At 46.6% G+C, this 25946-nt stretch overlaps 1 protein-coding gene across 1 annotated transcript in view; it reads right to left on the bottom strand.

Moving 5' to 3' along the window:
* PTH1R (parathyroid hormone 1 receptor) overlaps positions 1–25946 on the bottom strand; it is a 129314-nt gene that overhangs the window by 25182 nt on the left and 78186 nt on the right. Inside the window, exons 3-6 of the mRNA XM_009281023.1 lie at positions 16019–16129; positions 14356–14474; positions 3313–3407; positions 138–324 (exon numbers count right to left, since the gene is read on the bottom strand). Coding sequence (XP_009279298.1) covers positions 138–324; positions 3313–3407; positions 14356–14474; positions 16019–16129 — 512 coding nt within the window. The remainder of the gene's footprint in view (positions 1–137; positions 325–3312; positions 3408–14355; positions 14475–16018; positions 16130–25946) is intronic.

Raw genomic sequence — 25946 nt, 5'->3', positions numbered from 1 at the left:
TGGAGGGTGAAGAAAGGGGGGGGGGGGGGAGCTGGTGTCCCTCAGTAGGGTGGAAAATCCACCTGAAAGAGGCGAGGTGTTAAACAGAGGACAGAGGCATGAAGCCTGGAGGGGCCGGGTGCTCTGGCGATACTCACAAACTGTGATTTATCCGCTGGAGGTGCTTCAGTAATGGATTTCAAGTCTTCCTCCGAGATCCGTTCCATCTCTTCCAAAGCTGACCCGGAGTACAAGACTGCGTCCTTCACGAAGATGCTCACGGCTCTCAGCATGAAGGAGACGAACAGGTGCATGTGGATGTAGTTTCTAGTGCAGTGCAAACGCCTGGAGGGGGAGACAGGGAAGGATTGGAGTAGTTTAGCCCATCTGTTGGACAGACTCAGGGTCGCTTCTGCTTCTGAAGACCCCCAGCTCCTCCGATCGGCACTGTGCCACCACGGGGAAGCAGTGCTAGTGCCACTGCTGCCCTGCACTCGCGGTTCACCCGTGGGGTTGGTAAATGAATTAATACCTACTCCAGGGGTTTGGTTGCAGCACACTGCTGCATTAGACTTTGCATTAGGACAATGCTGTGCCTGTACTCATTAAGCTCCTTTATTTCTGACTGGGAAATCTTGGAAAGAAATAGGGATGCATTTTGCCGGTACTGGGCACGGGTAGTGAGCACGCATGCAGTGGGCAGTGTGGGCAGCGAGTCTAGATCTGGAGGATGGTGTGCGTGCAGCGCACATGCAGCCGGAGGAGGGTATGTGATACGCAGTCCATGCTCAGTGTGTGCAAATCTGGAGTGCAGCGTGCGTGCAGTGTGTGTGCAGTACCCGCGTGATGAGTTTGCACGTGCAGGACACTGTGTGTGCAGTGCACATGCATCTGGAGGCAGTAGGAGGTGCATTCAGTATGAAGCATGCGTGGAGTGTGTGCACATCTGAAATACAGGCTGAATGCAGCTGGTGTGCAGCCAGTGCGCAGGGTGTGTGCCATGAGCATGGCGTCCAGCGTGCAGTGTACATTCGGAGAATCTGGTGTGCAGTGCGTGTGCAGTGAGAGGCGTGTGCATTCGTGTGCGCATGACGAGCGTGTCCCTGGTGTTCAGTGCACATGCAACGAGTGTGCATCAGACGTGCAGTCATTTTCCAAGATGTACAGACAGAAGGCAGCATACATGCACAGTGCTCACTGATACTGAAGCGTGTATCCTGTGTGTGTCCCTTTCCCTGTTAAATCCATCCCTCCAACAAATCTACCCCTCTCAGAGCCAAACCCTGCATTAAAGACTTCACATTTATCTGCACTTTGTGCAGAGGAAATGGACTACAAAGGCTACAGAACTTGTGGCCACTAAAAACCTTGCAGAGGTTCTTGTAAACTGCTAGTCTTTGTGCCCACTCCAAATTTAGCAGTAACTATAGTAGTAACTATAGTGTGCTGGGCTGTTTTCTCCATTTGGCGTTAGAGACACTATCCATGTCGAGCAGTTTCTGGGCTCCACCCCAGCAATGGCAGCAATGACCCCACAAATGCTGATTGTAAAGCGCTTTAAGATCCTTTTGGGGGGAAAGCTGGATGGTAAGATGTGAATGGGCTAGACCTGTATCTGTGAGGTGTGTTTTAGAAACAGTGATCCTGCCTTTGGGGAGAAGATGGAACTAACCGACCCGCTGGGGTCTCCTTCTGTCCTCTATAGCTCTGTTGTCTGGCTAGCCATGCGGGAATCTCTTAATGGGTTTATACTCTCTTAAATTCCCAGATCCAATAATGGAAATAAAAAATAATAGCCGTGGGTTTTTCTTCTCCTTTGGGGGAGATTGTCACAGTAATAACGGTTGTTTCCTGTGCTCTTACAATACAAATTACACCAAATGAAACTGCTGAGGTATAAATGAAGATGGGCTTTGCTCCCTGCATTTGAAATGTAGTCAGTGAATCTCTGGATTATGTGTTATCTGGAATAAAATCCGGCTTGGTCCCTGTTGCTGCTTTGATCCTTGGGACAAAGATGCTCTAGCATAGTCGTCCATGTAGCCTGGGCTGTAAGTGAGGTGCTCCGACTACGTGATGAAAGAGAGAGCATGTCTCCTGAAACTAGGAGTGCATTTGCATATGTGGACATTAAATTTTTTAACAACCTTGCCAGTGTCCAGCAGGAAATAAAACAGTGGGGGTAAGGGTTGAGAAGACAGGAGGGTGGTGGCAGGGATGGGTTCTGGGACTAAATCATGTGAAGTGCCTCCAGGAGGGGTCTGCAGTCCCCTTTGTCTTGTGCGTGTCACAGGTTTGGGTGCTGGGACGCTCTGCTATCCAAGCAAATCCCCCTGACCTCCTTTTGCTCACTGCAGAGTGGTCTGAGCACTTTTAGAACCAAAGGCCCCACGTTTTATTCCCCAGCGGTATGTGTCAGGGGCTCGGCTCGAGCTTGCACGGTGGGAGCTGCTGAGTTTATCTGCAGACACCACGTGGCTGTTTGCTGCGTGGAGAATTTCCTTCCGCAGCTGTTGTCTGGGTCCTGCTGTCTGCTAGGAGAAGACACTGCCAGCCACCGAAGGGAGGCAAATCTGGGGCTCAGGGGATCGGGACTCAGCACCCAGCTCCGCCTGCAGCTCACCAGGTATGGTTTCCCAAAGGACAACCTTCTAACTGTGAGCGAGACCTTTCATCCCTTCCCTCCCCTGGTCTCTACAGCAGCAAGGAGATGCAACAGCCAGGTCTGAGGGCTGGATGTGGCGGGTTCAAAATGCTATTTAGGGGTCTACATCCCTTGGCAGGGGTGGTGGAAAGGGAGGGCAGAAAACCAGAGTTAGGAGAGTGAGTGGTCATTTTTGGCTCCCTAGGTACAGCAGCAGCATGGGGAGATTGGAGGAGTCAGTCTGGCACTTTTACACGGCTGAGGTCCCCTTCAACTGGTCTGTCCTTCATGAATATTTGGGTTTAGAGTGGAATTTCCCTTATGAAACCTTAGCTATCTAGAAAGTAGCCATCTAAATCTAAGCCAGTCATCTGCGGGGGTGATAGGGACAGAAAACCTTAGACAGCCTTCCAAGGGAGACAAACCTCTTCCTGGAGATGCCTCTCTTCCCGTTTGCTACAAAGAGGGTCTAGAAAACTCCATTGCAGGCGAGCGGAAGAAGTTCAAACATCCCACCCACCATCCCCCGAGAAGTTTGACCTAAGTGACACTAACACAGCCCAAAGCACAGATGCAACCTCTTGTGGCTTGCTGAAGAAGCACATGCCACCCCAGTTTTATCCTTTAGGAAAGCCTGAGGCTTTTCCAGTCTAGTGACAACTTGCTTAGGTAGAAACAGAGCCGCCTACCTGAAGTATCCCAGGATAAGGACAGCAACTGTGAGGGATCCCAGAGAGATGGAGTATCCAACAGTATAAATCAAATAGAGGCGATCAAAGACCTCCTGCAGTACAAACGATGGAAAAAATAGCGTCACATTAGAACGCGTCCTACTGCATCGTAACACAACCGTGGTAGCAGCACAGAGATTCAGGCTATCATACCTGCTGGGGGTGTACAGCTGTGGGTCTGGGAAACCTTTAGCAATCACACCTGATGTCGTCTTTTTGACATAAGAGCAGCTTGGAAAGCGGTATTCATCTTTCCTAATGACTGGGGGGAGCCGGGATTTTTGCAAAGGACTAGTGATGGAGTTGGGTTAATCCCATGCCTGGGAGTTTTGCAGCATTTTCATCCCAAAGGAACCCAAAGCGCTTTACAAACTCTCAGCCAAATCCAGAGATCACTTGGCAACTTTTGCTTGAACAAAATGCCCACTGACCTGGGATTTTTGCTGGAACTGTAAAATTTAGCCATAAGGCTATGCCATACCATTGCTGAATGACTGGTGTCCAGGCTGGTGGAGTGTCAACCCACCACAGAAAACATGGGGAGGATACACTTCGGCTGCGGGATATGAGAAGAAATCACCTGCATTTATTCTTTTTTAAAATCAAAAGCAGCCTATGCCTGTGGTTATCTAATCCAGACACAACTTTAGCTTGCCAAAGTCCCATTGGAGAAGGCCCTGTCGCAGGAGAGCTCATAGTAATTAATCCTGTAGTAAGTTTTAGTTCTCTTGGCCCTCTATATTTTAGAGTTGGGCTTAGAAACCCTGAGGTTTCCATTAAATATTGAGATGCTTTTCTTTATCGTGTGCTGGAGCATGCAGCTTAACTCAGGAATTACTGAATATCTGCCTGAAAAGGGTTAAAATGCCTGCTACCATCCTAGCGTGTACCGCCTTTCATCGTCTGAAATTAGAAATAAACCCCAAAGAAACCAACCAATTCAGCATCTTTCTCCTCGATCCCTCCTCCCCTGCCTCCCGCCTTTCCCTCACCCCACCCGCTGGGTTGCAATAACATTAGTAACGCTGGGTTCTGAATGACAGCTCTGATTTTGATTTGAGGCTAGAAACGCTGTCCTGGAATGCGAAACCTCAGCCCTGTTACATCAGAATCCCCAGATATGTGAATGTTTCTTTGCGGTTTCCATTGGTAGAGTGGTGCGCTTGCCAATATTAATCCGGTGTATGTGTATGCGTGTATTTTTATATATATATATATTTATATATCTGTGGAGGCAACAGGCACTAAAAAGCCAATGTGATCAGATTCAAGAGCTTTAGGGGAAAAAAAAAAAAAGCTCCTTCCCTTTGAAGCCTGGTGCACTTTTCCCACTGCCAAGCTGGAATCCTCTTTGAACTGGACAACATTTGCCTCCATGGTGAAAATTAAAAAAAAAAAAAAAAAAAAAAAAATCCTACTCCAAGTTTAGGATTCTTGGTAATTCGGCAGTTGTGAGGCGTTACTATGCCCAGCTGAACAAAAGCCTCCCTGAGCCCCATTCAGAAATTTAACCGGAAAGACCCACGTTCCTATAGGACAACGCCACCGTTGTTGTAGCAGCAATGGCCTTGGGAAGGGCCTGCTGATTGGCTGGCAGGACGCTTTCGGAGGCTGTGGTTAATTCCTCTGATTAACCACAGGGCCTCTTTTTGAAAGGATGTTGAGTCAGAACTGCCAAGACATACACATGCATGCATACATGCACGCTGGTGTGCCTGCTTGCAGACATAGGTCCCACAAATCTTACTCGGTGTCGTGATGGGGAGCCTTCAGGGAAGGTGATTTTTTGGATGGGGTGCTTAGGTCCTTGCGGAAAGCCTCAGGAGCAAAAGGTTGAGGTTCTCCAAAAGGCCGCACAGGGCAGCCCTTAGGAGGGCGGCTCGTGCTTGCTAGTTCCCAGGGGTGTTTGTTCTTGGGAATGGTGAGGCCTGGATTTACCCAGGAGGGGAAAAAAAAAAAGCTCTAAAGGCAATTCCAGGTCTCACTCATCTGCTAGCACAAGGGAGGTCCCAGCTTGGTGGAAACCACAATGCTGAATCAGGAAAGGTCCTCCAGGTAACAAAATATTGAGTCATCTGCCAGCTGAAACAACCACCTCCATGGTCTGAGAACTCTCTTTTTGGAGCTGAGATGGATGGGAGTTTAAATAATTCACAGAAGACCACAAAGGTCATGCGTGGCCAAGCCATGGACACAGCCTGGACCTCCATAGTCTCAAGGCAGTGCACCACCTACTAGACCATCCTGTTACAGCAGGAGCTCTACCTGATGTCTCTTATAAATCCACCCTGAAGACAGACTGACCGTCACTGGTCATCCACTGAACTGTTGGAAGAGGCAACCCGCCCTTCAAAAATCTGGCCTTGCCACACCATGAGACCCTGGTTTAAAAGGTGCGATACTTTAACCGGTGTCATTTAATTTGACTCCTGCAGTAATCCTTCACTGTTTCAACTGTTGACACATGTGCACTGAAAAAAGAAAAGCTGAAAAAAAGCTAAAGGAAAACCAGAAGGACAAAACCTCAATATCTGTGATTCCAGGGGCTGGGATTATCAGCAAAATATTGTAAAACTCACAATACAGTACCGAGATTAGGGAACATCAGTTTCAAAACTGGTGTCCTTGAATGTTGCCCTCTGCCTACTCCATCCCATGCCCTGCTGGGATGAGATAATCATGGGGAAGGTGTGGGATGGATCTGATCCCCCCTTTCTTCCCATCTCTTACAGCTTTCCCGTGCATCTTGCATCTGCCGTCTCCATAAGGGGTACCCAACTTGTCCCCTTCCCCTGCCAACAGGGCCTGCAGAAGAATGCTCTGGAGGCCTTCCCTTCACATGGCTGAGCCAGTCATGGTTACTCCTGGAGGGTGCTGGGCAGCATGAGGCCCCCCTGATGTGGCTGATCTGGTTTTGGGGTTGGTGAAATGACTTCCCATCAAGTCGTGCACCATGCATCCTCCCTAGGTCATGCTCTGTGGTGCTCCCAGGCAACGCATGGCCTCAGGGCACTTCCTTTCCCCCGTCCTTTCTGGCCACACATTGCAAAGCTCCACCAAACCACAGCCATCTATCTCGTACAGCCAGGTGAAATGATGTGTCCGCAGCGAGCTAGCCCACCTGATCCTGCCTTCCGGACCTCACTCCAGCCGTCACTCAGAGACTGACAATAGACTGAACCACAAAAAACGTAAGTACCATTTCAGATGTATTGCGTGCTGAACGCGTAACAAGATCTCCCTTTCCCCCTCCCTCCTGGTTTGATGGGAGACTTCCTCTCTGCTCCCCTTTGCATCTCAGCTTTCCACCAGCCTGACCTCAGGGTAGAAACTTCACAGCAGCCTGGTGGCTTTGGGAGAACAGGAAACCAAAACAGAGCTGGAGATGGCTTCTGCTTGAACTCAGAGGGTGCATGGAAAAAACAAAATAAACAAAACCTAGCCACCACGGGCATCCATGGGCTGGATGTTCCCCCTTCCCACAAGGGTCCCTGCATTCCCCCCTCCCTGTGGTTTGGACGCCTTCCAGGTGTGTGACCCTCAGAGCAGTTGGCTGTTACATTTTCATACTGTGCTCAGGGCTTAACCTGACTCCTATTTTGTCCACTTCCACCAATGAGGAGATAATTTGCATTGATCTGAATCCAGAGGAAAACTGCTTTCCTCTGCAGGACAGCTCAGCGCTACATCAGAGCACCAGGCGTGGGGTTTCGAGGCCCCATCCATTGCAAAACCACGGCTATGCTTTCACTCTTCCATTGCAGGCAGCTGTAGGACAGTCTGTGTGAAGGGCATTTCTGCTCCCTCAAACTCTACTATGGGTACATGGAGTTTGTCATAGTGGATATGGTCCTCTAATTTAGATGTCTCTGGTGTGGATGGCTCCATCAGAGCTGGCTACCTGAGGTCCCAGCAGCAAGAAGGGGTGCTTTAGGCTGCAATTCACCTATTTTAATCACAGGATGGTGACCTCAGCCACCAGCTTCATTGATTGGGTTGTCACAAGAGGAGTCCAGGGTGATTAGCTCAAATAGAGGAGTTTGCATTTATACAGTGATTCCCATCCATGTGAGACTCAGGTAAGAGGTCTTGTAGGACTCAATACGGTTGTCCTGATATGTGTCTCATAATTTTAGACACCCAAGTGTTCTGTCTGGCTTCAAGGTGCTTTTACAGAAGGGAATGAGTTTCCTGTAGGTCCCATGTTGCATCTGCAGTTCCCATGCAGTTGTGTCATGTAACCTAGGACATCTCATTTGGCTCTGGGCATAAACATAACCCATGTTTCAGCATCTGGATGAAACCTTCAGGGCTTTGGTGTTCGTGTGTCCTGTTTCCTTCCAGTGTCACAGGGAGGGACGTGGGTGACTGAGACATGTATTTTCTAGGTGACTGGTGGCAAACCCCATTCTGAGTATCGTTGCACTGTGACCTGTATCCAGCTTTCTCCTTTCACCCTTTTTCTTTCCCCTTTCGTGGGACAATGGCAAGACTCTGCAACATTTAGGTCGTGAAGCTGAAATGGATCCAGTGGTCTTTTGAGGGGTTGGCAGGCTACGATGAAGGGTGGGATTAGCAGTATATGAGGATGGAAGCATAAGTAAGGGCTTTCCAGATCAAGTATCTGCAAAGTTTCTCAAAGCTGCTGATTCAGATGTTGCTGATGACATGTTTGAAATTAGCAGGGGAAGCATTTTACTGCTCTGAATGATAAGCAATGCCAGAAAGCCTCTGCCACTAGCTCTGCTCACTGCTTTCCTTGTCTTTTCTTAAAATAAAAGATGTGACTAAAAGAAGCTTAATGGCAGGGAGAAGGGATATTTGCAAAAGGTGCAAAACAGTCACTGATTTCCAAAGCCTAAGGGAAATCATTGAGTGTTGAACATGACTTTTTGCTACAGAATTCTGTTCCCCTCATCTATAGAGATGACAGGCACCAGATCCCCACCATCTGGATAGTGACTGGGGTCAGCTCTCAGACTAAGACACCCCAATTTAGATGTGTAAATGTGCGTCTCCACGTGTGTTGAGTGTCTATGTTCGTATGATAGTCGTCAAGGAGAGATCTTCAGATTCAGTTGCCTACACCTAAGCACTAAGTGCTGTGTGCGATGCCTGTAAGTATCTGTGTGGACCCCAGATGCTGTTCCAGAAGAGCATGGGTCTCATAGACATCTGCCAGTCTTGTGCTAATACTGTAGGTTGTAATATATCTCCAGTAGTGCCAGGTGTCCAAGCGCAGGCAAAAAAATGGGACCCTTTAACTGCAGTCAGCAGAGCTCTACAGAAAAGTCCACCAAAAAAAATAAAAAGGAAAAAGGAAAAGGGTGGGAGTAGACCCATGTCTCAGAAGCCAGCTGAGCTCTTTGGGTGCCTCATAGATATATTCATGAAAGACACCGCTTCTCCATGTCACGCGCAGTTTATCTACAGTGTTCATAGCCGCAGGACATCCAGGGGGGCCACAGCCAAAATGTGCCCCAAACCTGCTGTTCACATTAACAGAAAAAAAGTTCCCCACATCCTATGCTACAGCCACACGCTGAGAATGCGCCACAGCTGCAGGCTCTTGGGGGGCTATAGGTGGGGACAAGAACGCTCTTTGCTTGCAGCTTTCATAAACTGTCCTTAAGCATCTACTATGGAGCAGCAACGGTTAAATATGGGGTACGAGGGGACTACATCTGACCCTGTGTGTTGTGAGAACCTTTGCGTTTTCATGTGAAGTATTATTATGTTGCTGTTATAAACCATCAGACTTTCCCAGCAGACTCTAGGCATAAACTATTATCAGCAGCACTACACCAAAAGGTGCTACAGCATTTACAGGAATCCACTAGACCTACCTATAGGCATGAAACGAGGACTGCGTGACAGGGTTGCTTGCAAGAATGAAGAACACATCTCAATGATGCATTTTTTTTATTCTTATGCATATTTTAAAACATCTGCCCATCTTTCATGATGCAAATGTATGACACTTCGATGGCATTTCATCTGTATAACTCAGTATACACTGTGTAAACATGTTTTATGCCATCAGTTTGAGGCTACGCGAAGTTATTGGCTTTTAAAAAGATCCCAGAGTTCCAAGAACAAAGGCCAGGCATAGAAGATTTTTGGTCTGAACACTGGAGTTTAGATAAAGCAGCCCTGCAACATGCTGTGCCTTTCCCGTTGTGTTTGGTATGTGATGGATTCTCGAAGCCTCTCTGATTTCTCTAGAAGCAGTAAAACCACCATGACATAAACAAGCAGTAGCAGATGAAGACAGGATTGGTGGGCTGGGGTTAGATCTTAGGACGGTCCATCTTGCTAGGCTGGTGGTTTCCAAGCTGAGCTAACCTCCCAAGTTGCCGGCTCATATTCCCCTTCCCCATGATTTCAGTAGATGTAGGTCACATTTACCCTTAAACTCATCCTTGAAAACAGGATGGGTTTGACCTGCTTTAAAAAAAGATATGTTTGGCAATAGTGTTGTTTTTGGGGAGACGGGAATGAAGGAAATTTCTGCTTATTGAGCAAAATACGTAATTGCTCCTGCCAGTGTCTGAAAAGGTGACCAGAAAAATGACCATGCTGAAGGTGCTGCTATTGGCTGGCTGTGTGAAAGGGAAGGGGTCCATGATCAAAGGGCTACTATGGTTTTTGGAGAGAAATTGCCTAAAAAGCTGCCTACTAATGCCAGGGGCACATCAGGACTTCCCATCTGTGCCACGTTTTATCCAAAGATTGAGGAGCTCCAAGAAGACAGGTCACCCAGACTCCTAATTTTAAGAGAACCTTAAGAAAGCTGCAAGGACAATGGCTAATCTGGGCCAGACCAAAGGTCCTTTTCGCCCTGCTCCCTGTCTCCTACGTGCCCAGGAACAGATGGTTAGGGAAGAGTATAAGAACAGAACAAATATAGAATAAATATATATATACACACACACCTATGTGTCTATCATCTAGTGGTTATGTAGCAGTGCTGTATACCCTCTCCCAACATTCAGCAGCTTGTGGTTCAGTGATGTGAAACACGCAGCAGACAGATAAACAGCTGGTGTTTAACCACACTGCCTTCCTCAAAGAGTGAACACCGGCCAATCCATTCCCCTGCCTTCCCTTGTCCTACTGTCTCTCTTTAAACACCAGATGGAAAATAAACAAAGCAGAGCTGCCTGGTCGGGGTGCTGGGGTGGGAAGCCACAGATCTCTCAGCTTATCTTTTCAGCGGCAGGGAGACTTTCTGAAGATCCAGGGTACGGTTGGGACGGGGGATGCCCATGCGCGTCTCCTGGGGAAGGAGTGGGAGAACAAGATTTTCCACCATCTATGCTGCACTGGTGAAGGGTTACCTTAAAAGCAGAATATGAGAGAATATATACGGACTGCGGTGTAGTGGTGGCTTTCAGCACTGCCCGAAGGCACAAAGAAAACTGTCTTATCTTCCCATGATGTGCTGCTAAGACACCTTTCCACAAAACTTCTTCCTGCCCCTTGCTAAACAGTCATCTTCTACAGGCCGTGTCCGAGACACGGTTGTTCATGGCAAGATTAATGCTATCTGCAAGGTATTTGGGGAAACACACTTCAAGAGCTAGCTGCAGCCTACCTGCTCTCCTGGCTAAAGAGAGGACATCAATCTTCAGGGCTGTCAATCCAGCATCCTTCAGCCGTGTTAATTTTCCCTTAGAAAACAGCCCAAGAGCAATTGCTCACTGGGCAGTTACGAGCTGTTAATTCTCCTGGATGTGATGGCTTTAGCATACTTTGCTAATTTCAGAAAGCGGTTTCCGTTCCGCTCTATGTGAAATAATCCTATTTATATGGTTCAGGAAAAGGTAGCGAAAGACACAAACTTTCTCTGGGGCCCTCTCTTTGCTGCTTTGGTCAATCTTATAATTATCCCACAGCGGCTAAAATGAGAAAACTACACACCTAAACAAACATACATGGACATATATATATACGTGTGTGCGCGCATGGACGTGGGTGTTTATTTAGGTGTGTGTATCTGTACATATAGCTATCTATAGATACAGGGTTATTTCTAGACATATATATATAGATAGATATATATATATATATAGTCACAGACAGATTTTTTTTTTCCTAATGCTTTCTAATGCATAGTTTCTTAAAAGTTCTTCTGGTTTCATCTGCTCGGATGCTGTCCTCCTCAGAGTCAGCCCACGATCTCCTTTCAAAATGTTGGTTAAGTGCAGCTGTTACTGGTGACGCAAAGATGCTCTTCCCCAGGGGGGGAAATAATAATAGAAAACAATCTCTTTCTAAAGACGACTAGTCTATCTTGCCAAATTCCCTGATTCTGCCATCTCTTGACATATTTACTTCAAGAAAAAAATCAAAGGAAGGTTTATTAATACCAGTGCTTCAGAGCCATGCTTGGGTGTGAAAGACAAGAGGCCTTCCTTGCTCTCTGAAAGTCATCACCCAACTGAGAAAAAAAAGGTGGCCATTCCTTTTCTCTTTTATTTCCAGAGTGCTTTTCGTACCAGAAGGCCCAAGAGACCCGCGGTGGATGTATATGCATTGCTTCACTTGTCACTAAAATGCAGCCACCTCTACGGTAAAACAAGGCAACTGCATGACAGCATGCAGCATCGCTATGAGGCGAGTGCAGGGCTGGAGTGAGGAAAGCAACCTCTTGCAAATACAAGGTTAATAATAATAACAATAATAACGAGTAAGAGATGCTGCTGAAAAGCATTTGTCAATCAAGATACAATTCCAAAGCCGGGGGAAACTTCCATTTTTCCTAATGTTCTTTGCACTGGGCAGGCATCACTTACGCAGGACAATGTTGTCCATTTAATCTGAACAATGATGATGGTCTAATTTGTCTCACCATTAAATATCATTAAATTCACCTCTGTGTAGCTAGAACAGAAAACTCATGGCAAAAGATGACTGAGCCTAGTGTACAGAATAATGAGGATGACAATATTGGGGCGGTTTATTAAAACAGCTCATAAAGGGAGAGGTCACGAGGAGCAGTAATTTTCCAAGTAAGAGCAGAGGTTGAGAATAAAAATGAAGTCTTCTGCATCGTGACACCTCACCTAATGTCTCTTTGTTAGGAAGCACAGTCCAAGTCCCCTGTCTGTGCAGTGGCCACCTCTACACTTGGGGGACAGAGACAAAGACAGATACATGAAACCCAGGAAAACAGACTTCGCTTTCAGCCTTTTTTACCAGCCTAGGGGTGGAAGGTCTCTCTCTCTTCCTTGTGCTGGTAACAAATGGACAACTCTCTTCTTCTTTGTACCCTTCCCCTACCGATTTACCTTGACCAAGTCCTAGCTGCCAGCATGGAAGGTTTAAAAGAAAGGACCTCCTTTCCCTAGGGGAAATTTAGGAGACTTGCTCAGATGCAGAGGTCTGCAGCAGATGACTCCCACCTCAGGACATGGCTGTGAGAGGTGGGACAGGGGAGACAATGACATCAGAGAGGTCAAGAAGCTGTGCAACTTGGTAAAGCTCTCAGTGTGAGCAAGATGCTCAGTGATTCCAACACCTACTCCAGAAACTTCCCAGAAACCTCTGGGGATAAAATAGTTCTTTCCACTATATGGACTGGGAAAAGATGAGTCCCACCAAACTTGTTCTAAAAGTGAACATCGTCCAGCACTGAGACAACACGCTTTGCTATTACGTAGCTGGAGCAGTACCTGGTGTATACAACCTTGTCCGTTCCTTGGCTGCGTGATATAACGCATGCAGATGTTCAAATAACATCTTTCCTCACTAAACAACTTCATTCATATGTTGCTTCACCGTTGAGAAAAAAAAAAATACAAAAAAATTATGTTGTGGTTGGATGTAAAATTAAGAACATTCTCCCCAAAGGACTGTGTATCTTCAAGCCTGCTCCCCACCGTGAGGCTTGTGGTTAGATCTTTATCTCCAACTGTCTGAAAATAACCCTTGCTGCAAATGATCAGTCGCTAATGCCATACCCCTTATCCAAGGAGGACATCTTCCAAGGACCACTGAGAAGCCAGAGGTTTCTGCTAAATTCTTTGCAAATTACAGAAATAGAGCAGCAACCACGTGTGGGTGGAAATGTCTCTGCGAAACAAGAAGGTCACATCCTCTCAGGTGACTCCACTGACAGCTTTGCTGTCACGTTAGCACAGAATTGCTTCTGTGATGGACTCAGCTTGGGAGACATTCAGAAGCACTACAGAGCCCCAGCTGGGCTCAGACCCAGACAGAGAGGTAGGAAATTTCTGCCAGCTACTATTTGGCCAATCACCTGAATCTGTGTAAAAATAAGGCCCATAGATCTGATGTATAGATAGACTTCTTTTTTTCCCAGGAGCATAGCAAACCCTCTCCATGTGCTATGAATCCCTTTTCTAACTTTGGACTGGTGTCCCTGTTTCAAAATTGTGACTACACCAGAATTAGTTCAAGATCTGTTCTTACACGTTAAATCGCTTTAGCAAAGGACTTTGTCCCCACCCATATCCAATGAACAGACCGCGTAAAACCTCCGATCCTTAATTTGTACCTCTCAACCCAGAGGTTCTCTGTTAATCACCTACAGAAGCAGGGTTGCTACTGGTTTGATTGACACATCGTTTAGCTCTGTGTTTGTACAACCCCTAGCACAGACAAGCACATAAACTTTGGAATTATTGGTAACAACCTGGTAGCAAAATTATTGCCTGGTGGGGAAGAGGGAGTCTCAATGGCATGGAACAACCTCCAACCACTTCTTAGTGTCCCTGAGTCCGCTTCAAGTTTCCCCAAGATCTCTATACAAACGGGATCATGGCAGCTGGAGGAACCCTTTCTGGCTTCGAGGACAATTTCAAATTCAACTAATTCCCCATCAAAACAAAGATGTGGCTTTGGCAAGCTCTGACATAGTTTCCAAGAGCAGGCAGCAAACTAGCTCATCAAGGGTTTTGAATGAGGCAGTGCTCCTTAGGTGAGCCCTGGATGAGGCCAACACTTCATGCTCCATGCACAAATGCAATTGCCTACCCTTTCCCTCGTCTCGTTGGTGAGGAACTTGGCACATTCACTGTAGTTTGCCCAGGTGCGGTTGTTGCCTGGGACCAACTCCCAGCTCCCGTTCAGGTCACACCGGCGATAAGCATGGCCTGTGGGAGAGAAACGAGAGACAGAGTAAACGGGACCAGACCTGGTAGAACAGGAGAAACTTCTTCCAAGGGTGGATCCCACCAACCCTGATGCCTCCTGCCTGCTTTGAAGCTCAGCTGCAAGAACACAATTCCCATCTCCTTAGCGACTTTATCAATTTTCTAGCTGAGAAACACCAGAGAGCTAATAACAAGTTGCACTTAGTTTAGGTTAAGATATTGGGTCTACAAACCAAGGAGAGAAGCTTTGAAAAGTCCCAAAGCACAGAATCATCCTCAGAGTTGCAGCTCTCCCTACGAAAATAAACAGTGATCTATATTGTGCTGCTCATTGTTTACAGATTCAGTGCATCTCAAGATAGATTTTTCTATGGCTACCCTCCTCATGATGATGGAGAAAGGAGAGAAGGCAAGGTTTCATCTCGGGATTCAGCTGGCAGATGAAAACATCCATGTTCAGATGTCTGTGTGGGGGTATCATTACGTGAACTGTGTGTAAACCGTCCCATTACGGCTAACAGGGATGAAACCAGTCAACAGATCTATCTGTCCTGTGACTACAGAGGGAGAGCTTATAGACACCTCTGCATCTAAGGGTCTTAATCTGACTCCCACCCTAGCTGATTTGACCAGTGGACATCAGTGAGGTGGGGAATCTGTGCCATGTTGGGTTATGGAGAAAAAAGGGATGGATTGCCTGTTCCTCCTGGCCTCTAATGTGAAGTGCATGTGCAGGGGTCTCTGCGAGAAGTCATCAGCCAGGGGTTAAGCTGCCTCAGCTCACAACCCCTTATAGAAAAGGCAGGACGGACTGTGTGCAACCAGGGTGCACTGGAATATCATTACTTGTTTTCTGAAAACAGCATCAGCGCTCTGCTGGGAACATATAGTCTTAATTCTCTAATTTTTCCGTCTTTGGGTGCACAGCTTTGCCTGAGAGAAGAGAATGCTTTAGCTTTGAAAATACACTGAGGAGCGAGTGTACTTCAATTGCTTCTAAAAACGTGCACAGACTTTGCGGCACCACAAGCAAGCCAAGAAACGTGCTGCCCGAGGGAAAGTGAGATAGGGAGGAATTCACATGTTCTGGTTACCAGTGCTGTTCTCGGGTACCCACCGTAGGGGTCTGGGCCGAGATCAGGGGCTAGAAATAACAAACCCGTGAAGTGAAGAATATAAATTGGAAGAATATCTTGTGGGTTTCTATTGCTATGCAAAGTTTGTGGCGTCAAACAAATACAGGTTTGTAACGCTGCAAGGCTACCCAGTTGTAAGCATGTAACTGGTGCTTATAATGCCCCATTACAGTCTGGGTGGGGCGGGTGGGAAATTTGTCATTGTTTAGGTTAAAACAGAGCTTTTCTTTCAGCATAAAAAAATAATAGCTCTTTCTTTACTTCCTTTTCCCTGGCTTTACTCCTGTTTGGAAGGCAGTCACCATGTGATAAAAAAGGGATGCTAAAGAGGATTTCTAATTTTCTGACTCCCAGGCCTCCCCTTGGTGCAGCTTACCAGGCTCTGCTGCCACTGAGGACACCACCTACCTTTGTGATTGAAGTCATAGATGTACTCGGGACACGGCATAGCCACCACTTTGCCTGGCACACCTTCAGGCCAGCAGACAATACCATCCCACTCAGGAAGACAAAAGCCATCTGTGGAAGAGACACAAAGATAAAGAGGAGTCACTGGACAGGCAGAGGCGGCACTAATGTCCCACCTTTTGGAGAGGGCTCTCCGTGAGAAAGCCAACGCCACTGTCACTCAATTCAAGAAAGCCGCTTTTAGGCATCATTGCAATTTTCTTCTTAGTGTTCAGCTCCAGAAGGTGCAGCTTCTCCCAAGTTTTATTTCAGAAGGGCACGGTCAGACGTGGGATAACAGCTGAGCACTCTCTGAGAGGGGTCAAGGATTCTGGAAAATTGCTTTTCCTTGTGGGCTGGAAGAAATGAAAATGGGGCAGGAGAACAGAGTGGACAACAGGAGGACTTGAGCATTCAGGACTCTGTAGACTGACGGGCAACCTGGAGGTGCCCAAGGGAGCTTGGCTGGGTATAGCCTTGATACGGCAGCACAGATTTGAGCCTAGGCTACCAAGGAGCTAGACTATGCTGTGGCTACATTAGTGTGAGGCTCAAAGCTACCAGTTCAGGCTTCCCTGAAAGGTACTCACGCCCATAGAGTAGACTGGCTGATTTAATGCCTACAGACCATTAATCCAAATTCAGCTGTAATTTTAAGTTATTATTTACACCAGCCAGTGCTACGCTATACTGCAATGCTTTGCTGCTTTCTCAGATGCGCTTCTGTGCCTGAATTTGGGTGCGCTTTTAAGTAACACTAAGACTAGCAAGAATCTGTAGAGAGGTGTCTGTGGCAATATTTCTCACCGTAAATAGAGAATATTTCATTACCTTGCTTCATAAGGAGTGAAACAATGGAATTTCCGTTTCCTAAAGATTTGCATCCTTTTCCATCTGACATCCTTTTCGCCTATGACCTCACTAGTCCCAGCTTCCCTCTCCCTCCATTTCCCTGTGATGTCACCGTGGGGCAAGATGCAGGTCATGCACCGATTGGTTCGGAGCCGTGCCCACGCTAATTGGCTGGCAGTGCAGACACGCTGATTGACCAGTCGCCTCCTGCCAAGCACAGCGTACAATTGTGGAGTTTTCCCAGCTTTCGCCCCTGCTTACTCACTGTTTTGGATTTCTGCCCTTTGCTCAGTCACAGGTTTTCAGAAAAGGAGCAGAAGGAGAATGGGCAGGTGGAGAAATCACATGAGCCCCGTTGCCTTAGGAATGCAAATACTCTGGGAACGGTTTCTCTCTGTTGTACCACTTTGCTAGGCTCGCTGCTACTTCCTAACCTTTTGAGAGGGGAGTGGTGGGGTGGTTGTTACAGGCTTTTTCTTTAAATCATCCTTGTTCTCGCTTTTTGTTCATTGAAGAAAGCTAAAATAGCCCTGACGGAGAAATCCTGCCTCCCGCCATACACAGATCTCCCTCTTCCCTCTGTGTATGTTAGTTTATTTGCAGACATCTGTGATTTATGTGCTTAGCGCAAGGAAAAGCAGAGATACAAACCAAGAAAACAGTCCTTTCCCACATTTTATGTCTGCCTTTTTTCCCCAAACCTTTTTTTGAAAATTGGCAAGTATACAAGTATATATTTAAACTTCTTTAATTGTCATTTTGCAATTCTCCAGAACTTGAGAAGTAATTAAGCAGGTCTTCTATTGACCCGTAATTATGAGAAGCTTCGCTTCTCTCTTCACAAACGGAGGTACCAGCCAATCATTTAGGGGCTCCAGCATCATGTCCTACATGAGCACGTAGGCTAAGAGGGTCATGAAGGAGCTCTGCAGCCCTCGGGGTTTGCCACCAGCCTCTGAAGCAGCTGAGATACCAGCGATGGAGGCAGACTGCCCTGGGAGATGGGCTGCCCACCCTCCCGGCAGTTTCATCTTCCTCATTGTCTCTTCATTCAGCCTGCAAGGGACAAAGCCAGAACTTATCCATATTTAGAGGGGCTGAGAAATCCTCCAGGCTTCTTGAAAGCTTTGGGAATTGACCTCATTTCAATACTGCTTTAAAAAGAGGGAAGTCAAAACCCGTTCCCCACCTCTTACATCCTTCCAGCTTGCCAACCACCCATTTCTGCAGCTTTTGATCCATAAGCTCCCAGTCCTACAAGGGAGCAAGTTCCCGTTCAGACGTGGATGTTCGACGTGGGCTGCATTTCCAGTCCCTGAGGAAGGACGACGCACCCAAATCTAACCCGGTGCTTACATACGCCTTTGCGTTGGGCTGTATTAACCGCACCCATCCGTTAAACTCCAGCTGCAGTAGAGTATTTGAAGCGAAAAGCAAAAACCAGTGAATCTGCCCCAGCTCTGCTTTCAGAGCAGCATCTGCCCTCCGTACCAATGGCAGCCTGTGAAGGAGTTTATCAACAGCGTATAAAGTGTCTGACAGAGAGGAGTTACATGCAAATCAAAATAAAAGAGAACAGCCTGCTCTTATCTGCGAAAGAGCTCCACTAGTAAAGAAATGATAAGCACGGCCAAGATCTCAGCATGTTTCATTAATATCAAAGCTAGTGCCTCAACAATCTTTCAACCAAACAGTAATTTTTCCTTTATAATGAATGTGCTTTCACAAGGTTAAATAAGAATCCAGGATTGCTTTAAAGACCTTTGGCTGGTGCGGTGCCCTCCAGGGTCGGAGCTGACAGTGGTCAATTCAGTTTGCTGGTATTTTAGGACATGAAAAACAGCAGAAAAACTCATAGCTTAACAGCTGATTTCTAATCTTTAATTTAGTGCTGATGAAAAGGACCAGACTAATCACTGCCTATCTTCTAAAGCATTAACTGGGAGGGAGGGTAGAGGAGCTAAAACTCCTCAGCTGATAAAAAGGAGGAAGTTTATTGCATCTTTTCTGCTTCCAGTCACATTAGAGGAAGAATAATACTACATTTCCTATTCATGAAAACTGGGAAAGCCCTTCCCTTTGGCTCATTATGTTGCAGGATTACTTACACTGTGAAAAACAGTTTATTTATTTTTCAGTTCTCTGGAAGGATCAAAAGAAAAAGGAAAATAAGTGCCCCACAAAATTTGGATTAGGACAAAATGTTATTGTCTCTGAGGTTTTTTGCAGACAAGAAAGTAAATAAAGATTTCATTTAGCCCTCAAAGTGGTCTTACTTAAAATAAAACCAATTCTTTTTACAAAATAAATAAGTTTGGGTAAACTTTAAAATGAATGCTGTGGAGAAACAACATTGAGGAGAAAAAAATTCATCCGAATGTCATGCTCTGAAATGCTGAGAGAAAAACCTTCCACTTTTTTAAGATCTTCAGAACAACCTGCAAAGGTCAGCCTTCACTTGTAAGTAGTTTCATTGAGTATCACACTGCAATATTTGTCCAGAAAATCTTAATGCGGAAAAATATCTGGTGGGTGCGCCCTAGTTATGCTGTAAACATACACACGCACACATTTGCAATGGACTCATTCAGAAGAAAACTGATGTTTTCTGGATAACAGAGAATGCAATTATTTCTTTTTGGGCACTTTGATCCCCACACTCGCCCCCAAAAGCAGAGGGTTGAAGGCTCTGTGCAGGAAACACAGTGCAAACCGGTGTTGGGACACCTCTGGACTGCTGCTTTGTCATGTGGACAATTTGGGGAGCCATCAGCTGCCCCAGAAATTTGAAAAAAAAGATCATCTTTGCTGCCTCTCACTGCGTCTGCAATCTTTCCGCACCTCTGTGTATTGACCTGTGGAATTGATTTATTAAAGCCGATAAGGATCTGGTTGGAATTGACCCTCAGAAAGCATCTGAATCACCCGAGAAAAGATGCAAATGAATCTGTCGTCGTTATCATGAACTGTCACAACACAAAGAAACCTCTTTAACGTCCTCTCCATCTCTCCATCATCCCCTGCCTCTCTCTCCCAGCTCCATGCTTGGAAAACCCATTTCAGCCAAATTTGAAGGAGGGGTAAGACATCTCAGTCATCATTTCCTTCCTGCAGATTTCGCGGTGATTGATGATTAGTAGAGGGAAGGGCAGGTGAACATTTGGCAGCTGCCACCTGGCCAACCAGCCTTTGCTGACTGACCAGCCAACTGGCACGTGCATAGCTTAAAATTAGGCACAGCATGGCTGTTTCTTGCCAATCCAGGGCTCCCTGGGGGCAAGGGGAGAGGAATTGGGTCGGGGAGAGGGACTGCAGTTATTAGTTTGTGGTAGGGGGAAGCTGGGGGGGGGACATCCACAGGTCAAGCCAGGTGCCTCTGGACCTCCTGGTTGAGAAGTTCCTACATTGACTGAAACTCTCGGAAAACATTTTTCAAAAGGAGATATTGACTGACGTCAGGACCAGCCAGACTTTGTGACTTCTGGATCCACATTCCTGGGTTTTAATGCAGCCAAAAGCTGTTTCTCCCCTCTATGTCACACCTGTTGTCCCAGACAGGAGCCCCACCGTCCTTCTCTCACTCCTATCTCTAATACCTCCCTTCCTCCCATCTAAGGAGACAAACCATCGACCTTCTGATAGGACAAAAGGTAATGGTTTTAAACTAAAAGAGGAGAGATTCAGACTAGATATAAGGAAGAAATGTTTTACGCTGAGGGTGGTGAAGCACTGGCACAGGTTGCCCAGAGAGGTGGTGGCTGCCCCATCCCTGGAAACATTCCAGGTCAGGTTGGACGGGGCTCTGAGCAACCTGATCTAGTGGAAGATGTCCCTGCCCACGGCAGGGGGGTTGGACTAGATGACCTTGAAAGGTCCCTTCCCACCCAAACCATTCCATGATTCCGTGATTCCCCACATCTCTTCCTTCCTCCCTCACTCCACCCCATCTCCTCCGTGGCACCTTTACCATTAATTTCATCAGCTTGAGACCACCGATGTGATAACTAGGACCAAATTCTGCACCTTCTGCCGCCAACTTTCTCCTATTTTACTCACTCTAGAGGTCACTTAACAACTGAGCTGATGATGAAATGGGGAGGGAAAATACCATATATTCCATTGGTATTGTGCTGGAATCCAAACAAAACTGTTCTTTTTGTTTGTTTTCCCAAATATTTCCTTCAAACATTTTTTTCTTGGTTTATAAAAATATTAACAGTATTAACAACTTGGCTTCTCTCTGTTGTTTCCCTTTTCTCCCAGTGATTTCTCAAAAGAGATCCACACTGAATTACAAGAAGAAATCTGAAAAATGGTGAGGAGTTTCAGGAAAACAATAAAAAATCCACAAGCCGACAATTTTTCCTGATGGCTATACTTTAAAATAAATAAATAAAAAAAAATCAATTTTTACAACCTTTTTTATAAGCTGTCATTTAAAAAAAAAAAATCCACCACCTGCAAGTAGTGTGCTTTTGGCATGCTAAAAATAAGTCAGTCTCTCCTGAGACACTGTTAACAATATTTAGAGGCATAGATAATCAGAAGGGAGCCAGTTCGTTCTAAATGCTGATTGAAAAGCTCTTGAAAATTTCTTTTTTTTGATGAAAAATAGTTTGAGGGTTCAAATATGCTGTTTGGATTGATACAGGTGGGTAGGTTTGGGACACGAAGTCGCATGTTCCAAGTGAACTGGGAATGCAAAACATTTCTTTTCTTGGAAGAAATAGGATTCACTGAAGATGTAAGTCAAAAGGAATTCATAAACTTTTAAGAAAACAAGTAAATCTCATACATATCCCACATCCTAAGTCTCTTGGATGTGTATCAGTCATTCAGGCAACACTGAACGGAGGATATTGCTTCTCTCTCAGGCATATATGTATGTGGGTGAAGCTCCTCCAAATTCAGAGCCATAAATCTGATGGATGGAGACAGGGAAGGTAGGAATTGCACTGGAGTTTCTCATGTCTACAGACCATCATTGACCACTCTAGTGCTGACGAAATTAGTCTCGCAGGACAACATGAGGAGCTGGAAGTGAGGCAAGACCTTTTTCTTCCCCAGAGACTTCGCAGACGCCTCATTCTGGTGTCTTCCTGTCTGTCTCTGTAGTTTGATATGAGTTCAGGGAGACAGGGCGATTGTACTTGTGGAGAAAGTGAGGATCAGTGACCACCACGCTCCCTGACTACAAACCTAACACAGGCAGGTAAGTGAGGTTGGTAAAAGTCAACTGCTGAGGCAGGGACTGAAGCTTTGTCTTCTAAGACTTATTTTGCTTCTTCATCCCATAGTAGTTTGCTAGAAGAGGCTTCACAGGTCCTGAGACATCCTTGCTACTGGTCAGACAAAATAACCTCTCTGGGGAAAAGCTCGTAAGTTCCTTTGTTGAAAAGGAACAGAAAGAAAAAATCTTCCAGCAATAGGGAAGGACTGGCAGGGTGGGAAGATTTCGCTGGTGGCCCTGGAGGAGAATAAAAGGCTTGGTCTGCTTAATCCAACAAGACAGAACGAGAAAGAAGGTTTTTCTCATCCTATTGGTAAGCAGTATGAATGGAGACGAGCTACAAAAGTGGAAAATGATGCAAAAATAAACAGGTGTAAACTGGCAGTGAACAAAGCTTATACTGGAAATTAAGAGAGAGCTTCTATCCTTCAGATGAGTCATGTTTGGGATGAGGTCAGTAAGTTTCATGTCCCCGGGTGATTTTAAGACGGTATCATTAGAGCAAATGGAGGCTGCGGCACTAATGGGGCTAGGAGGAGAACACCATGTCACTCACAGCTTCCTCTTGAGCTCTGCTGCCATCCTCGCGCTGGGACAGGTCAGTGCATCTTCATCCTACTTCAATATCCTGCATGCTGCTGTCTCATGATCAACAGAGTCACTTGTGCTTCCCAAAGACACTTCAGTTTTCCAGCTGGCTACCTATCTCCACTCCAGATCTCAGAAATAACCTTACTTATGCTGGGGGCAATCACTTCCAAGGACAAGAGAAATTCCCAAACAGTCCAGATTACTCCTTCCTTCCTTCTCAGGTACAAAGATGCCAACACAGCTCCCGTATGTAATTATGCTCTCATCTCTTGGTCTCGAGACACCCAGCTCATCACTCCCTCAAGACAAGCTAAGCCACAGCAGAGCTCAGCCTCTCTTTCCACCACTACATCCCTGCACCAGTAAGGGTCACCTCCTCTCGTTTCCTGATGCATTTCCTATAAGGCTTTTTTTTTTACTTCTCAGCCTGTCAATCCAGCTCACTCAAGTCCTCAGCTTCAGCTGAAGGCAGCCCCAAGGGTTCAGGCAACAAAGCCCCCACTGAAATACAGACTTCAGTCTGAGGGACGTGTTGGGAGAGATGGTGCTAAATGCTACTTTCACCTACTGCCTTCCCAGGGCTGTTCTGGGGCAGGGACTCAGGTCACCAGCAGACAGCTCCTCCTCATCCAGCTCTGCAGAGGACATACCACCACCACGAAATAAGCACTTTGAGAAGACAAGGCATGTGGAAACGCGTCAGTTCACCATCTAACTAGAAGTTACCAGCACCTCATCAAAATGCACTGAATGACATGTTCCTCTAATATCAATCACAATAGGGCAGGTATATGCCTGCCAGGTATAAGTCAGAAAATCTGATTTACTTCTCTGCATCTGCGTGCCGTTTTATCACAGACCATCTCTGCCCATCTTCTAAGGCTAGACTGTAAAATCCTCCAGGCAAGGCATGTGTCTCAGTGCCTAGAAGTGTCTGAAGGTTACTATTATAGTGTACCCATTCATCTCATCATTGCTTGGACTGTCATGAATACTCCCTTACAGCAGTACCGTACTACAGAGTAGTTACAGAAGCACAGATTACTGTAGTTTTAGAACAGATGTGCCTTGCAGCTCTCCTTAGCCCTTGAGGGTTGAAATCTCAGGGCATGGAAATTGTAGTCGTTATCACAAGCCAATATGGTATTCAGGATGGAGCAAGCAAATGCTCTGTTTGATGTCATTGCTGCGGGACTTGCCTTTTGAAGGCAGAAAGGCCAGTCCCAGAGTGCTTTGTGAAAGGGCTGCACCACATACATCTCTCATTTTGCTCTTTCTTCGTTTCTGCTTGCCCACCTGAGCCTAGTCAGAAAGCCCAGCATGACGCAGGTTGCTTTGGTGGAAGAGAGAGGAAAGGAGAGGCATATTTGGGCCATGCCTGCTCACTGCTCAGACTGTATCCCCAGGGTGCAATGAGGGCAATTCTCTCCTGCCTGTTACTTTTCCCTCGCCTCCTCCCTCCTTTCCTTCCCCCCCAGTCTCAATTCCAATTTCTGTGCAAGTGGTACATGCATGTGGAGAACACATTAAAACCATCTGCGAGGCTGCTTGGCAGCTGGATAAATGCAAACACGGTCTTGAGGTGTTTATCTAGGGGTATGAAATATAAATCAGCCCGACTTATTCTGGCACCATGCAAGGCACCAGGGAGACCACATTTGGAATACGGTGTGCAATTGTGGTCACTCTTTTACGGGAAGGACATTTGGTGGATTGGAAACAGGCAGGGAGGAGCAACCAAAAAAATGACCCGGCATTTTGGGACAGGAGGGGGAGAAAGGGAGGCTTGGAGGGCCACTGCCTCTGTGTGTGGGTGTCTGGTGTTGCAGATGCATTTCAAACCTGGCTGTCAGAGCACAGGTGTATGAGTGCCTGCATATGTGTATGTATAGATCTGTAGGTGGGTATGTCTGTAGGAAGGGGTGTGTATTGTTGTCGACCTGTGTTGTGCAATGCAGGGGAGGCATGTGTCTGTTTTGGGGAAAGATGCTCTGCATGCATCCGAGGGCATTTGCATGGGTAGCTGGGAACACGGTGCTGCCGTGTCTCTCAGTGGAGTTGTGCGCAGCGTGTCCTGTGCCAGTGCGTGCATCTCTGAACATCTCTGCGTGCGTATGGGTACTGTGTGCTGGCCAGCATGAGGGGAGGGTGAGGAGAGGGGATGGATGGATGTAGGTTCTGCCTGTTACTATTCAGAGACCTTTTCTGGTCTACGCACCAGTGTTTAGTGGGCAAAACACCCCTTGCATGCTCAGCCCTGGAGGAACTGGATTTTGGAGGGGAAGGACGCATGGGCCAGGGGCTGTTCCAAGTCACAATCTGTCTTTACTCCCCCCAAGGTAGAATGGGAAAGTCACAAGGTTATAAGTGCTACCAGACAGTTGCTAGCATGACACAGCTCCAGAGAGCTGGCTACCCTGACATCACTAGCCCATTTCACATGCTGCCTGTCCACTCACTGCACTCACAACCTGAAAGAAGAAATATCACCTTCAACATCCCATCCGATAACACCCGACCTGCCGCTACTGGCCTGGCTCAGCCCAGGCATCCTTCTTTCCTCATTCCAGTACGTCTAGTCCTTCCAAAACCCTCCAGGTCTCCCTCTGAGAGGGGATAGTGTTGGTCATATCAATCATTAAAGTAAGCGTAGAAATAAGGTTGGTAATTACTATTGCAGTTTAGCCACCCTATGTACTGTTTTTCACCCTTTCTCCATGTTACTTTACATATCTAACACATGGACCATTCATGCCTATCACAACTCCTGAGACCTATTCCTCCTGTGCATTGCAAGACCTATACAGCTGCTCAGCAGACATTTCTCAATGGCATTGGAAGCTCTTGGCCCATAAACCTTTGCAGGTAGAGGCCAGCTGTTGGTATTTCCTATCTCTTGCTAGCTCTAATTCAGGCATGACTGGCAAGTAGCCACCGGTGAAGAGCTGCAAGCCCTTGCTAGTCGTCACAGCTTGCTGACTTGAATGGTAGCTTTGGTAGATGGGTTGGGTGGGAGATGACATCTCTCTGTGGGGTTTCAGTGCTCTTTTGACCCATCCCAGAACCACAGATGCAATGAGAAAACCCAGGCTTAACAAGACTCACTGATTGCATCTATACTAGTGTCCTGGTTTCGGCAGGGATAGAGTTAATTTCCTTCCTAGTAGCTGGTACAGTGCTGTGTTTTGGATTTAGGGTGAGAACAATGTTGATAAC

The sequence above is a fragment of the Aptenodytes forsteri genome, unplaced genomic scaffold, assembly GCF_000699145.1.
Source record: "Aptenodytes forsteri isolate BGI_AS27 unplaced genomic scaffold, ASM69914v1 Scaffold52, whole genome shotgun sequence".
NCBI lineage: Eukaryota > Metazoa > Chordata > Aves > Sphenisciformes > Spheniscidae > Aptenodytes > Aptenodytes forsteri.
The sequence above is the reverse complement of the archived record's forward strand: the minus strand, read 5'-3'. Positions and strand labels throughout refer to the sequence as shown.